Source organism: Gigantopelta aegis, chromosome 9, assembly GCF_016097555.1.
Source record: "Gigantopelta aegis isolate Gae_Host chromosome 9, Gae_host_genome, whole genome shotgun sequence".
Taxonomy (NCBI): Eukaryota; Metazoa; Mollusca; class Gastropoda; order Neomphalida; family Peltospiridae; genus Gigantopelta; species Gigantopelta aegis.
In genome coordinates this window covers 60647597-60664374 of record NC_054707.1, presented here as the reverse complement: position 1 = coordinate 60664374, position 16778 = coordinate 60647597, and the positions used below count along the sequence as shown (strand labels likewise).

The 16778-nt window shown below is 35.7% G+C and overlaps 1 protein-coding gene across 1 annotated transcript in view; it reads right to left on the bottom strand.

Moving 5' to 3' along the window:
* Positions 1 to 506: 506 nt before the first annotated feature.
* LOC121381671 (natural resistance-associated macrophage protein 2-like) overlaps positions 507 to 16778 on the bottom strand; it is a 63432-nt gene continuing 47160 nt past the window's right edge. Inside the window, exons 3-11 of the mRNA XM_041511016.1 lie at positions 15786 to 15941; positions 13904 to 14062; positions 10614 to 10661; positions 8953 to 8991; positions 8371 to 8490; positions 7846 to 8069; positions 6708 to 6864; positions 5189 to 5239; positions 507 to 1639 (exon numbers count right to left, since the gene is read on the bottom strand). Of these exons, the coding sequence (XP_041366950.1) occupies positions 1502 to 1639; positions 5189 to 5239; positions 6708 to 6864; positions 7846 to 8069; positions 8371 to 8490; positions 8953 to 8991; positions 10614 to 10661; positions 13904 to 14062; positions 15786 to 15941 (1092 nt within the window). The 3' untranslated portion in view covers positions 507 to 1501. The remainder of the gene's footprint in view (positions 1640 to 5188; positions 5240 to 6707; positions 6865 to 7845; positions 8070 to 8370; positions 8491 to 8952; positions 8992 to 10613; positions 10662 to 13903; positions 14063 to 15785; positions 15942 to 16778) is intronic.

Sequence of the window (16778 nt, the reverse complement as noted above, 5' to 3'; positions counted from 1 at the left end):
AATTTATCTTGCCGACATGTTAAACCATATAGCCAAATAATCAAAATAACGCCAGACAATAATTGTTAAGAATTTATTAACGGAGCCGTACCACGCGGACGCGAACGAAACCACTTGCCAGTGACGAAAAATAGTTCCATCGATAAACGAGATTTTAACTTCAAATGTTTGTAATACGAAATTGTCTGAAACAGATATTAATAAAAAAAACTTTTTTTTTTTTTTTTTTTTATCAGAAATGTATGTAGTAAAAAAAATAAAAATATAAAAAATAAAAAACAAAAAAACAAGAATCGCGCATATAAAAAACAAAAAAACAAGAATCGCGCATTAATACAATAACACCACGACCGTAATTAGGTGGCCGAGTTCAACATTGCAGCTTTTAAAAGTATTGAAATAGTGTATTTTATAGTAAAAATAAATTAATTATGTATACTTGATTGATTATCAATGTTATTTATAATCTAATTATTGCATTAGCATTAACTGGGGTGGCTGGAAACTGTTGGAAATTACAGACGGGGTATAAGAGAATTTGGCTCCGCCCACAGGGGTATAAGGGATTTGTCCAACGGCAAACAACCAATGAGATTAAAGAATTTTACATGAAGGCGAGATAAAGTATGTTACTGTTTCCAGAATTGCAGTAGTTAAAGGGACAGACCCTAGTTTTTAAACACTAAAGCATATTTTTCAACCCGTAAAAATGAACACTAAGTCTGGTTAATTTACAACAAGAGTGAAACAGGAATCTGTGACATTGACATACCCTTAAAAACACGACTCCATAATTATTACTTCTCAAATACACATACGTTTTTTAAAATACGAAAAATGCATTTTGTTGTATTAGAAACACCATGATGACCAGAAACACTTTGGTTGTAGGGAAATGGATAATCTAAACAATAAAATGTAAGTAATGTTTGATTTCAGTGATCATAAACGGCTCTAACAGTGAAAAATGTGCCGTAGCATTTAAAAACTAGGGTCTGTCCCTTTAATAAAAAAATAGGCTAAATAATTAATCTTTTGGTTGATCTCATAAAGGTTAAATCACTTCCATTGGTGATTTGTTGATGCCCAATATCAGTTGATATATGGATCTACCAAATTATAAGTAGCTCCTTAATATCCATAATCAGAGGCGGATCTAGGTAAGCCCCCTAAATTTTGCTACAGTTATAATTTTATTATATATTAATTTTCATCCCCTCCAAAGTTCCATTGGCATTCCGCCTCATGTCATTGGGCTAAATGGATTTTCTGGATCTGCCACTGATAATCTCTTCCACTCTTTCCTGTGAGCATGTTGAGATGTATCCATAAAAATAAAAATGTTTAAGAAAAAAAAAAAAAAAAAAAAAAGTACCTTATTACATTTATAAGACTTCAGGATCAAAATATTGTGAATAATCTTCGTGTTTATCTCCTAATGGCAAGATGGCTTCCACAGTGAACCCATCACTGTGGTTATCTGTTGTACAGAGTGTTGAGGTCAAAGATGTGATCTGTAGTCTGCTTCAGTGTTATTGTCATCCAGCGTACTCGTACTTTCTGTCAGTTCAGTATTCACGTCTTGGTTACGGTTATTTGTTTCTAAAACATACTTAGGTCCAAAATTCAAACCAAATGGCTGAAAACAGAAGAAGAGAGAGTCATATTTAATATCTTAGTAAAGCTGTCTGTCTGTGCAACTACAGAGTCCAACAACAAACTTGAATTTGATTATTTTAATTTGTTGTTTCTTAACCTTCTATCTAGTTGTATATTAAACTCCAGTGAAACATTTCCATAGATATTTAAGGATGTCTGTTTTTTCTTGTATGTTCATCGGGTTATAAACAGAAAAGATCATCTGTAAAAATTTTAACCTCACCCCCCCTCAATTTGTCTGGAATTTTGTTTCTAGGGTGGTTTTGACTGAAAAAGCTTAATTTTCAAAGATGAGCTCAATCAGACCAGTGGTTTGAGTGAATTTGACCTTGTTGCCCTCGTGACCTTGAGATGAAAATTGGTCAGAATTATAGCCCAATAGGTTTTCTACAAAATATAAGAGAACTAGAGGTGTAATATTCCTCTGTAGTCCACAAAAGCAAATTTTAAAAAAACCTTCTCGATGCAATTTAATTTCAATTTAGTTAGTACCCCATTAAAGATAATTCCCACTGACTATGAGTAGACATTGAATGTTCTTGAAATTTGGCGCACACATACTACTGACCATATTGAACGATAATTAATGAAAATCAAAACAGTTGACTGTCTTAGATATTTGTAGAAGCCATGCCCATATTGATGATTTATGTCAAATTTGTCAATATTGCAAATATTGGAATGTTCTGTATATACCCCAAACCTCAACTATAGATGATATATACGGTACCATAATTACGAAATGTAGGCCCCTAACTAACCAGTTTCCATGTGTTATAATGAATGCATTCATTCTATGGAAACCTAGTCCTGTTCTGTGCTTTAGTACATATAAAGTAACATTAATTTAACACCATGTGTGAACCCCTAGCAACCACATGTTCATCAAGTTAAAACAATGGGTAAAGTTCTGGGGCGTTTTTATTTCAAATTCACAACTTTCTAAGGCTGCTTCCAAAAATTTAAGTGTACATATATTATTCTAAAACACTTCTGATACTTTAGATTGTAACTTATACAATAAATCAATCCTTGGTGCACTGTAATTAATTAAAACATTTTCAAGTTTGTTTGTGTCCTGTCATAGATAGACTTGATACATGTAGTCTATATAGTAAACCAAGTGTTTGGAATCCACCAATAATATCGATAATCTAGACAGACTAATGCAGCATTGACATCTGAACTGATGCACAATCTCTCGTCATCCTCCATTAATACCTCATATTTCTCCTCAATTTCAATTTCATGTTGAACATGTGTAATGTTAATTACACATTCACAACAGAACTTTTCGCCAGGAACTACTTGTTTGGAGGATTAACACATTTGTCATATATATCTTAGCTCACAACACGTAGAGTTTTAGTCCTTGGTTTTGCATGACAGTTCCATGGATAATAAACAAATTTCTTCATACTTGGCGTACTATAAAAACTACACGTATCAAGTCTATCTATGACAGGACACAAACAAACTTGAAAATGTTTTAATTAATTACAGTGCACCAAGGATTGATTTATTGTATAAGTTACAATCTAAAGTATCAGAAGTATTTCAGAATAATATATGTACACTTACATGTTTGGAAGCAGCCTCAGAAAGTTGTGAATTTGAAATAAAGACGCCCCAGAACTTTCCCCATTGTTTCAACTTGATGAGTATGTGCTTGTTTCGGGTTCACACTTTGGGTTTAAGGGGTTCAGAAACTTCTACCTGAAGTTAAATGAATGTAACCATGTACTAAACCATAGAACAGCATCCATGGACTAGGTTTTCATAGAATGAATGCATTCATTATAACACATGGAAACTGATCAGTTAGGGGCCTACATTTTGTAATTATGGTGTATATCATCTATAACTGAGGTTTGGGGTACATACTTAGAACGTTCCAATAATTGCTATATTCACAAATTTGCCATAAATCATCAATATGGGCAATGCTCAAAGTTTTTAAAATTTCCAAATTTAATTATTGTTTAGTATGGTCAATAGAATGTGTGTGCCAAATTTCAGGAACATTCAATGTCTGTTCATAGTTAGTAGGAATTATCCATAACTGGGTAAGTAGTACTAACTAAATTGAAGTTAAATTGCTTGGGAAAATGTTTTTTCAATTTGCTTTTGTGGACTACAAAAAAATATTACACCTCTAGTTCTGTTATATTTTGTAGAAAACATGTTGGGTTATAATTCTGACCAATTTTCATCTCAAGGTCATGAAAGCAACAAGGTCAAATTCAAGGTCAAAGTGAACATCAAAAGGTCATCAGACTTTAACGTATATCTACCCCCCCCCCAAAACAATGGCAGATTTGGAATCCTTTTCTATTCCAGAGATGCCATTCCCACCAAGATTGGACCAGTGGTTATGTATTTATGGACGTTCAAATATAGGGCCCCCCGCCCAATTTTCGTGATTTTTGCCAAAATGGGCGGGCCATAGCACCCAAAATGCTGGTCCGATTGAGTCATTCACAAATACGTTTCATATGATTTTTTTTTCTTCATACCCTGAATAACATAAAATAAATAAATAAACAATCCTTACAATTAAATTAAAAACATACCAACTAATAACACTAAAAATTCATATTTTATTTTGATTTATTTTTTTGGTTTATAAATGATTTTAATTGATGTTTATATTGCTATAATTAAATTCTAGGACAACATTTTCATGTTCATCAATTAATGAACAAACTCGTGTTGCTATGCCTGGACCAATGAGATGGCTTTAATGTGTAATTAATATAATGGAAATGTAATTATAGCAATATAAACATCAATTAAAATGTACCTAACTTGCAATAGAACTGTGCATTAAGAACTATATATTAAACTTAAAAGTTAAAGTTTACTATGTTTAACACCACCACTAGAGCACATTGATTTATTAATCATTAGCTATTGGATGTCAAACATTTGGTAATTTTGACATATTGTTGTAGAGGAAACCCACTACATTTGTTCCATTAGTAGCAAGGGATCTTTTATATGCATCATCCCAGACAGGATAGCACATACCATTGCCTTTGATATACCAGTCATGGTGTACTGGCTGGAATTAGAAATAGCCCTATAGACCCACCGACAGGGACTGATCACAGACATTAGGCAGGGTAAAATAGTTGTTTGGTTATTAAAGCTTTTTTCAGTTAAATTACACATTACTTAAACATTTTGCTTAAATGATCAAGTTTGTTAAATCCGATGTGATTGTCATTATCCTAGTCTTTGTAGCAGTTCAAAATATATTATATGTGAAACAGAAAACAGACGTGTTTCTCAAACTAGGGTTTCTTCCTTTGCAGAGTGCAATGATATTTGATTCAGGTTTACAGAGTTTTTGTCACTGCCACAAGTTATGACAACGCTGTTGAAATCTACCTTCAACAGCCATGTGTTAAAGAGATGTGACACAATGTGTATATATATATATATATAATTAGCTTCAAAGTCAGGCATTGTAACTGGGTATCATTAAACCAAATTATATTATTTCCATATTCAAGGATGCACTTACTTTACATTCACTAACACTCGCAATACCTGCTACTGCAAAACAGAAAATAGCCTAAAAAGGAAACAAAAGAAAAATTGTAATAAATGTAAAAAGATTCTTCAACTTGGAATAATATCGTTGAAACACTTACAGATATGCAATGCAAGGGAAATAACTCTGTAAACTCATCACTGCCAGTTTTGAAATGATTGTCACTCTGTTACTCTGTTACTTACTGACAAAAAACAGTGTTCACTTAAAATTATTTGCACAAACTTACTGAAGAAAAGAAAAAGAACAATAAGTCTCATATCAGCACCTGAAAATAAATTAGTTATGTAAGAATTGCCTTTGGTTTAATATAGATTAGGGTACCAAGGCAAAATTCTTTGCAAGCGTGTTTGGTTACTAAAAATTTTGATTAAAAAAACTTTAAATTCTTTCACAAATGTTTTGTATTTTTTGTAATTGAGGATACATTTTTCTTGTAGTTGAAAATATCAAATGTTTTGGAGCACAGTAAGGAAAAGGTTAAAATTTGTTTGTTTAACAACACCTCCAGAGGACATTGATTTATTAATAATCAGCTATTGGATGTCAAATATTTAGTAATTTTTATATATATAGTCGTAGAGAGGAAACCCACTACATTTTTCCATTAGTGGCAAGGGATCTTTTTATATACACCATACCACAGACAGGATAGCACATACCAAGGCCTTTGACATACCAGTCGTAAAATTAAAGCCCTGTTATACTACACAATTTGCTGTCTGAATCCACTTTATGCTTGAGTCTGTAGTTTTACCAACGTTCAAACTTTATGGTGGTGTGTTATATTCTGACTTTATGTGTAAATCTTTAAGCTGAGACAATGTTTTTCATAAGATCAGACTACAATAAATTTCAAAGTGCAGACTTCATGTTTGCATCTAATGTTTAGAATTTGAATGAGAATTTTTTTGAGTCCAGACTTTTATAAACACATACGTTTATGCCCTTAGCCAAGTTTCAGTTGTGAAAATGGATCTCCAGTAACAATAAGAGTCCCCCCCCCCCCCCATTCTTTATATCAACTATAAGACAATTACCACATCAAGACACCTGATTAAACAACATCCTGGGGAGACAATAAAAGGACTGCCCTGAGTTTGCTGCTATTGTATCACGTTTCCGACAGACACAGCATTTTTATGATCCCCTGAATGTGGGGGGGGGGGGGGGGGGGGGGGGGGGGGGGGGGGGGGGGGGGGGGGGGGGGGGTTTTAGAAGCTGAGACTAGATTTTACCACCTGAAAATGACGTACATAATAAAAAATGTATTTGAGGAAGAAAAATGAAGTTTTAGCTACGGTACCACAAACATTAAAGCGACCACAATTGCACTGAATATAGACTGGTGTTCTAAACAAGAAAATGTATTTACTTAATGCGTAATTTTAGTTGTTAAAAAGGCCTTATTAGTCAGATATGTCTTAAAATGGCAGCAAACTGAAGACCGTCCCTTTAAATAACATTTTATTTGGTACCAGCTACTTACCAAGTAGATAACAAATGCTATGTAAAAGAACATGACAACAGCCACTCCAAAGTATATCGCCCAGTGTTGTGGTAGATCTTGGATGTAAACAACAACAAAATATATGTTGATGGAAATCACACCAAGGGTCAACAGACTCGATATGATTTTCATTAATCTGAAAGAAAGAAAAACATGAAAAATTATTGAATATGAATTCTGCAGATTTAAACCATATACTGATGGATGTCACTCAAGGCTGAACCTCCGGATATACATCTTGAGGCATATTGAACTAAGAATTAAAAATGAATTAAATTAGGTGTAGCTGGGTCATAACGTTTGTGAGAAACAAAACTTAAAGCATACACTTAACATAGAGCTAACAGCAAATACTGACCTAATCATTATGAGAAATGTAAGAACACCATATCACCTCAAAAGTTTGTTGAAGTAAAATAATAATCAAATTCATATTTATGATAAAAAACCAACTTGAACAAGATCTACTATTCGTGGAGGTTCTCTTTCCGTAGGGACCGGCCTCAGTGGCGTTGTGGCAGGCCATCGGTCTACAGGCTGGTAGGTACTGGGTTCGGATCCCAGTCGAGGCATGGGATTTTTAATCCAGATACCGACTCCAAACCCTGAGTGAGTGCTCCGCAAGGCTCATTGGGTAGGTGTAAACCACTTGCACCGACCAGTGATCAATAACTGGTTCAACAAAGGCCATGGTTTGTGCTATCCTGCCTGTGGGAAGCGCAAATAAAAGATCCCTTGCTGCTAATCGGAAGAGTAGCCCATGTAGTGGCGACAGCGGGTTTCCTCTTAGAATCTGTGTGGTCTTTAACCATATGTCTGATGCCATATAACCGTAAATAAAATGTGTTGAGTGCATCGTTAAATAAAACATTTCTTTCTTTCTTTCTTTCCGTAGGTATCCTAGAAATAATACATTTTAAAAGATTTTCTGCTGTCAAGACAAAGCCAAAAGGAATTTAATCCTTGTTGAAAACAAATTCTTAAAAATGCATTTCAAAGAGGTAAGTTATGATACAAATGGATTTTACTCATTCCAAATTTCTGCTTCTAAAAATAGCCTCATCTTAAACCATGACTGATGCATATGGATAAAATAAAACGACAAAATAAAACTTACTTTCCGTTGACAAAATCATTCATGATAGCTTTGGAACTGGTGAAGGCCAGGATGGGGAAGAGAGCAAACGGAAGTTGTAGACTCATGAGTACATTAAGCAAATCGTTCATCTTTGTGAGGTTGTCTATTCCATTAAACGCTGCGATCAGAACAGTTGGCAAGATGGCGATAGTTCGTGTCAGTAAAACCCGTTGCCATCTTTTCCACCGGAGATTGAAGAAACCCTGAAAAGCAAAGAAAAAATCTGATTCATAGTTCAGATGTGATAATCATAAATAAATTCAATCCAAGCCATGCACCTGATGTCTAACATATGAACTGAAGTTATCTCCCCTGATCTACTTGATGAGCTTGTATTTTCCTGTTCCAACCTATGCACAATCACTTGCCAGGCCCAGGTATGTATTGTCCTCCCTATAAAAATTAGCATATAAAAGAACCCCTGCTGATTTTTTTTTTTGGTAGGAGTAGCAGTCTTTCTCTCTCTTTTCATCACAGTACGCATGGTTCAAGAATTATACAAACCTCCATTACAAACTGGCCAGTGTACGTTCCAGTCATGGTTGAACTTTGACCTGCTGCAAAAAGGCCTACTGCCCAGATGTACATTGCAGCTGGACCAAACTGACAACCCAGAAAAACTCCCTGCAAAATAAATTACATTTACAATCAAACATGATTATAAATATTCCTCATGAACAAAATGAAATTATTTGATATACAATACATCAAAACACATTCACTAGACTAGTTTTAGCACTAATCGAAGAACCACTTTACACACTTATGAATAAATGATTTTGCATTAATGTGCTGTGCCAAAAACTATCACATTCAATTTTTAAATGTTTGTATTAACAAAGACATATGATGGATATCTGGCCCTTATGTTTATATGGTGTTTACAGTCCAGATTCCAACACAACTTTGAGACAAACTGCAGGACACTGGGCCAGACCGATCAGAAAAATGTCGGGAACCAATCATATAGTTTACGAATGTTAGCAAAACGTTTGCTGGCTGAACTTGCCCCTGATGTTTAATAAGTATGGCAATGATCTTATTTGAATCAAGGGACATAACTGCAGCCAAGGCTGCCTAACTTACCCCTCTGTAGAGATCCACTGTCACTTCTTCATTTGAAGTCTGCAAAATAAGAATAAGAATTTTACAAAATCTACAACAAAATTATTACAATTGTAAAATATAACAAGCATTCTGAGAGTACTGCTAAAGCAATACATGACCCCTACAGGGCCCCCCCCAAACACATTTTCTTATCTCATAAGTTCAAGGGCTATAACTCTAAGCAATGGGTAAATTGTCATCAAAGTGAAACTTATCTGTAACAGAACATGATAAAGCTGATAACAAGGTTAGATGTACTTCTTTACCAAAATTAAAATACATCTTTTGACTTACTGTTACATGTGTATGTAGTAATATTTGGCATCTACCGTATATTGCTGTGTATTAGCAGACTCCTTGAATAAGCCAACCTCTTAGTTTGACCCTAAATATCAATTACAAAATCATTGACCTCGTATATAAGCGGAAGTCATCTTTTGTCCAGTTGTACATTGTATTGATTTCAATAATACTGTCAACAAATAGACTTGTGGGGTTTTTCATTATATTTTTTCCCCCTTTAATTATTACAGACATGGTAATCGTTATCGCAATGCTAGTCTTCCATGCCGTGCAAAAATAATTTAGAACCGACAAATCATAACAGGAAAATAAACAATTCAAGCTGTAACAACATATCACTGCACATAAGTAATTAAATTATTCAATGGACAGCAAATAATAAACTAATTAAAACATGTTTAATCCCTGCATCCCCCCCCCCCCACACACACACACAGAAACAAACGATTCTGTGATCCATGGCTGTTGTTCACACAAACTAGTGTGATCCAATCAAATAAGAGCTTACAAAATGATATAGACAGAGGTGTCAGCAAAAGACTGGTCCTGTCAAACAAAGATGGCAGACAGTTAGAAAGAACACATTTTTACCATTGAAATGACAATGAAACAAGTATTTTTATTATTATTATATAACATTTAGTGAAATATCTTAAAATATCAGTGATGATAAAACACTCTAAAATGTGTTATCACTGTAGAAAGTGTTATCTTCACTGTATGAAAGCTGGAACTATTTTGCTGCTGGCATTTTAAAAATAAAGGTAAATTGCCAAGTTATATAATAAATAGAAAATTTCATGTTTTTTGTTAAATATGATTTATATCTCATCTCGTGAAGTTTGCAATTATATCACACTTGTTGCGACTTGTGAGATATGATTGCAAACTTCACTCGATGAGATATAAATCATATTTGACAAAAAACATGAAATATCCTCTATTTATTCATCAAACTATTAATGCATTCAAGAACAAAAGACTACATAATATTGCATGATGGTTTGTTTTATTTATACTGTGCACAAATTATTGTTACATAAGCTGTGAATGGCTGTAAGAGTCTGATCAAAATTTTTAAGTCAAGGTCAGGAGTGTTTTCGATCGGAATTTCATGCACCAGTTTGTTGCCTTCGTGTATAAGCTGACTCTCTTCTTTTGGAAAGTATTTCTAGACTTCAAAAGTCGGCTAATACACGGCAATATATAGTATTTTGAAATCTATGGAATTAATTTAAAATTTGAGGTAAAAGTAAAATAAAATATTAAATCATATACGGCAGCCATCTTGGTTTCAATTATCTACAACAGAATATAATTTGAATTAAATTACTTACATTGAATACGTAGGAATGAGGATTTCCATGAGCGATACAGTTGTTATACTGGGAAAGAAAAACAAAGCAAATAATAAGATTTTTAAAACTAACTGGATTAAAAAGGTGAAATGTTTTACTTTGATTCTCTGTTTAAAAGATATTCCTTCATAAAATATTTAGAGAGTTACAATTTTGTGTTGTTTATTATAGTTTCCTTACCCTGTAACCCAATATTCAGGAGCCAGGGTTTGAATTAGGAAGTAAAATAAGGCCTGCTGTTATTTTGTTTAAAATAGCAGGCCAAAAAAAACAAACGTCCTGTTAAAGGGAAAGAAAGAAAGAAATGTCTTATTTAACAACGCACTCAAAACATTTTATTTACGGTTATGTGGCAAGATAGCACAAACCATGGCCTTTGTTGAACCAGTTATGGATCACTGGTCGGTGCAAGTGGTTTACACCTACCCATTGAGCCTTGCGGAGCACTCACTCAGGGTTTGGAGTCGGTATTTGGATTAAAAATCCATGCCTCGACTGGGATCTGAACCCAGTACCTACCAGCCTGTAGACCGATGGCCTGCCACGACGCCGGTCCCTGTTAAAGGGATGAAGGGAGGGTTTGGTATAGTATGTGGAAAATTGGGATCTTTGAGATGCATTTTAGAGAATTACTGTATTGTTCCTATTTGTAGCGCCCCCTCTAATATAAGCGCCCCCTATGATCACGAGAAATGTATCATGAAACGGTACCCGTAAAATAGTAAAACTGGCTTACTTGACTGCCGACTTGCAATGATTATAATCGGTAAACAAATAAAATCCAAACAGGTGAAGCACTACGACACTAGTATGGGTGAACAGTATGTCATACATGTCGTTTATCAAATGTATGTCGCTGTTATCTCCACGCAGAATGAACGCATGACACTCCGTTAACGCTGTTCAAAACCGGAAGTACAAACATACCGGTAGGTATTTACACCGACACCGTAACACTGTTTAAAAAAACGGGTAAATGATAACTTTAACTAAACTGCAAACTGCAAACTGGAGTCAAATGTCAACAATTTAACTTTAACTAAACTTAAAACTGGAGTCAAATGACAATAATTTGTGTACATAGTGACAATCAAAACGTGTCAGTTACAAACTACCGGCCAGAGCTATCGTAGTCTGTGCTGTCTGATTGATGATCCTCGTCGTCTGTGGGATCGTCGTCGGATAGAACAGCTGGCGCGTTCATAGCTTCCAGTAACTATTCGTCCATTCCCACATCTTCAGGGGAAAACCCGTCAAATTGGTCGTCATATCGTCATCATCGTTAATGCAGTTAAAAAGGTAGTCTTCACTGCCGTCTAAGGCACTAGTGATGCCGCACTTCTTGAAAGACTTTCTGATGATGTCAGGGGTGATTGCCGCCCATGCTTCTTACACCCATCGTAGCAATAACGGTTTAGGCGGAGCTTTACGATTACCGAATTGAGTGTTTTCAACAGGCCCGTTGAATAACCTCTCGTCGTATAGTTCTGAAAGCCGAGCCTTGAAAGGGCAGTTCCAGGACACATCGGCAGGCTGTAGTTTCGAAGTGCAACCTCCTGGTATTACTGCCATGTCGGTGTTGTACGTTGTTTTCACACTCGATTTTACAGATTGAGTGAGGTGCCCACGAAAGGCATCCCACACCAGTAGACGACGGCGGAGATTGTTGAGACCATACAACTTGCTCAACCAAAATTTTATACTAGTCTCGTCTGCCCATGACTTCTTTCCAGCCCCGCACATGTATACAATGATTCCACTAGGGACATCGTTCTTGGGCAGTGGCCTAAGCCCTGGTAGGTGAACTAGTGGTGAAAGCTTTGTGCTGTCAGCATACATACCTAATGTCACTGTAATGCGCTGCTTCTCGTGGCCCGTCGACGACATAGCAACTTCATGAACACCTTTTACATTGAGTGTCGATTTTCCGGGCATTTCTAGCCAAACAGGGGTTTCGTCCATATTAATAATATCTCTGTCATCATATCCGCAAAGCTTCCTTAATTTGATAACGAAACGTAGAAATTTGTCCACTTTATCGTCAGTTATAGCAGCAACATGCTGAGACACGTGGGTTGTGCACCGAAAAGTAAACCTGTGACGTTTCTTAAATTTTGAAAACCAACCCATTGAAGCTTTGAATGACTGGTTGCCATTAATCTTATGAAGTCGCAAGGCTTCATATTTGAGTGCCTTACCCATAACGTGCACACCCGCCGACCGACGCTCATTAAACCAAGACAGCAAAGTGTTTTCAATATCAGTGTACTTAACTGGTCTTCCGGCGCCTGGCTTTCTTTTTTCTGTTTTCTTTGTCGATTTAAGGTGTTCTTTCGATTTACACCAATCTTGGACCCGTTTGCGGTAGACACCAAACAATTTTGAAGCATGATGCTTGCCTTTTTCTTCAGCAACGGAAATGACTTTCAGTTTAAACGCAGCGGTATAAGACCTGCGCGACATTGAACTACTAGTGCTCGCCATGTTTGCAAAGAGCAGACAGAGTGTGTACCGAAATCCTAGGGCATTGGCCACTGAGCTAAATAAAAATATATTCAGACTGGGTGACAAAATGAAGTGGGCGAGTATGAGGGGTCTCAATCACACACCCCTCCCCCACCCCACTTTCAAATACACTCCCAGGCCCTATATGCCTACGTGCACAGTACCATGTATTTCGATAAATCAGCTGACGATGTACTGTACGCAGTTTTAGTAGATGAATTTTTATCTGACCTGCTAGATCTAATAAAAGAGGACTGCTTGTCACTTAATGCAGGTTGTTATTTAAAGCCTTTGAAGCAGATCTAAGATTCTGTAAAATGGCTAGCTCGAATTTGTGCTGCAAGGAATAGTCATTGGGCTATTTCTCGTTCCAGCCAGTGCACCATATCAAAGGCCATAGTATGTGCTGTCCTGTCTGTTGGATGGTACATATAAAAGATCTCTTGCTACAAAAGGAAACTGTAGCAGGTTTCCTCTATGACTAATGTATGTCAGAATTACCAAATGTTTCATATCCAACAGCTGATGATTAATAAATAAATGTGCTCTAGTGGTGTTGTTAAACAAAACAAACTTTAGCTTTAATACTGATGGGATGCAATGTACCACCAAAAGAGTCAATCTGTCTCCAAATCCATTCCTAATCTTGAAAGAACAATATATTTATCAAAGAGTTAAGACTTGTATAGGTTAAAATGTTAGTTCTCTTAATATTTAATTTTCATTGACAAAGCCTACCACTGCTAGATGGTACAAAAACTTACAATTTCTGCAGCACTTCTCCCATAGAAACCCTCTGCAAATATGGACACAACAAAGATGTTGATGAGAAAAGAAATAAAAAGAGCAATGGCCGCCTCGATAAAGAAATACTTGTTGGCCTCCCTCACTTCCTCCTTCTTCTCTCGGTTCACATCACGTGACTGTCAAAGAAAATTAATGTATGCATGAATAGTCCAGTAAATCTAAGCCAACATTAAGGTGAACCTAGAACATATTGCAACAGAAGTTTTTTTTTTTTTTTTTATACTGTTAAAACGATCCCAGTGAACATTATATTCCAAACCTACCCAAATCTGGCATTGGGAAAGGTGCTAATTAGTACAAATCCAATATGGCCACCAACACTTAACTTTGAGGCCCTATATCTCCTAAACGGTTGATTTTAGACCCATAAATCTATTTTGAGTAGAAAGAAACATGATACCAAAAAATTAAAATATCTTGTTAAAAATATAGTGTGATGCACCTGTGATACCATGATGCAAATATGGGAAATCTCGCTGTGGGAAATGAAAACAAGAAAGAAATAAAGACATGTTTTATTTAACGACACACTCAACACATTTTATTTACGGTTATATGGTATCAGACATATGGTTAAGGACTACACAGATATTGAGAGAAGAAACCCGCTGTCGCCACTTCATGGGCTACTCTTTCCCATTAGCAGCAAGGGATCTTTTATATGCACCATTCTACAGACAGGTTAGTACATACCATGGCTTTTGATATACCAGTTGTGGTGCACTGGCTGGAGCGAGAAATAGCCCAATGGACCTACTGACGGGGATCGATCCCACACTGACTGCGCATCGTGCGAACGCTGTACCACTGGGCTACGTCCCGCCCCACAAAAACAAAAAGAATGTCTAGAGACCTAGGCCCCATTTTAAGAAGTGATCTTAATGCTAAGATCACCTGAAGTACATAACTACCTAATGCATTTAAGATGATCTTAGCACTAAGATCACTTTTTAAAACAGGGTCCTGAACATATTTAAGTCCAATTTAGAGAGATTCTTTTCTCAAAAGATATTTAAACAGGGACCATGCGAAATTTCTGGTTTTGAGGAAATCTGGTTTGCAACAAACGTGAAATAAATAGGAAGTTAAAAACAAACTTATGTGATGTTCTGCAAGTCCTAAAGTCTGCTTACCTCGATGAGTTATTAGTAGCAGTAAGAAATCAAAGTGACCATAATATTTTTGACATAATTAGATTTCAAATAAAAATCAAGAACCTGCATTGAGTTTAGTGTCATAGCTAATTGAACACCTTGTTGGTCCATTGTTTTACTTTGGCACAGGATTGTACATCTACCCATGTAACATGTTGTACTATTTACAGTAACCAGTCAAGTGTTACTTAGTTCTTGGCCAGATTAATTTCAGTAATGCCAGAAAATAAAAATTATTACTTTCATTTTAACACAACGATGACACATTATCAATTACTTAATACTTTTACATATTTAATGTTCAATTGTTTTTCTTAAATTCTATTACAAGAAGTAGTAGTGTTTGATGATGATATATTACAATTTGAACAGATTGTATAATTTGGAACCTTTCTGAATGAATGTAGAACATTATGAAACATTACAAAATATAACAATATATGTTCACTTTGTCTATTTTTATTAAACTTCTCCCCTTTTTCCTGAGAAGGGAGAAGTCACTTCAACTATTTCCAATTCTAGATTAGGCTCTGGTTCTGTTTATGTATGTAACAATGTGTCCAATGTGTGCAATTTAGAAATCAATCGGCTCAGAAATAAGTAACTTGTAGTAAATTCCATAGTATGAAAAAAAAGGTGTTTCCTGTGGGATGGACTATAGTTGTAACTGTAAGTGGCAGCTCACCTTGACGAGGGCTGAATGTAGGTAGATGTTGTGAGGCATGATGATGGCTCCGATGATGCCGACAGCCTGGAGAAGCTGCTTTGACCCGCAGCCTTCGCACCATGGGAAGAACAGACCCTTCAATACCTCTGTCTGTTTTGGGGCTACGCGGATATACTGCAAAGTTAAGTAAAGTTGGTTTTATTTAATGATACCACAAGCAGTCTTCGCACCATGGGAAGAACACTCTTCAACACCTCCGTCTGTTTCGGGGCTACGCGGATATACTGCAAAGTCAAGCAAAGTTGGTTTTATTTAATGATACCACCAGCAGTCTTCGCACCATGGGAAGACAGACCCTTCAATATCTCCATCTGTTTTTGGGGCTACACAGATTTATTGCAAAGTTAAGTAAAGTTGGTTTTATTTAATGACACCACCAGCAGTCTTTGCACCACAGAAAGAACAGACCCTTCAACATCTCAGTCTGATCCGGGGCCACGCAGATGTTACTATAAAGTCAAATAAAGTTGGTGTTATTTAACGACACCATCAGAGAACACTGATTTTTTAATCATCGAATATTGGATGTCAAACATTTGCCAAGTATTATATATAGTCTTAGAAAAAACTCGCTACATTTTTCCATTAGTAACAAAGAATATTTTATCTGCACTTTCTCACAGATTGAACTGGAAAACAAAAAATGTGTATTCTTAGCCCAACCAATCTTAACAAAAAATGTGTATTCTTAGCCCAACCAATCTTAACAAAAAATGTGTATTCTTAGCCCAACCAATCTTAACAAAAATGTACTTCTTACTTTTACTTTCTAATCAATTTTAGAAAGTCAAAGTTTATATGGGGTTTTTTTCAGCTGTACATATTTTGTATCTTTTTCCCCCTTCATATTGTAAAATACTTTATTTTTGTGTGGAATTATTTGTGCATTTTTCGCGTTTGAATAAAATTTGTAAAAATAAATTCCATGCGAAATTAAAGGCTTACAAAAAC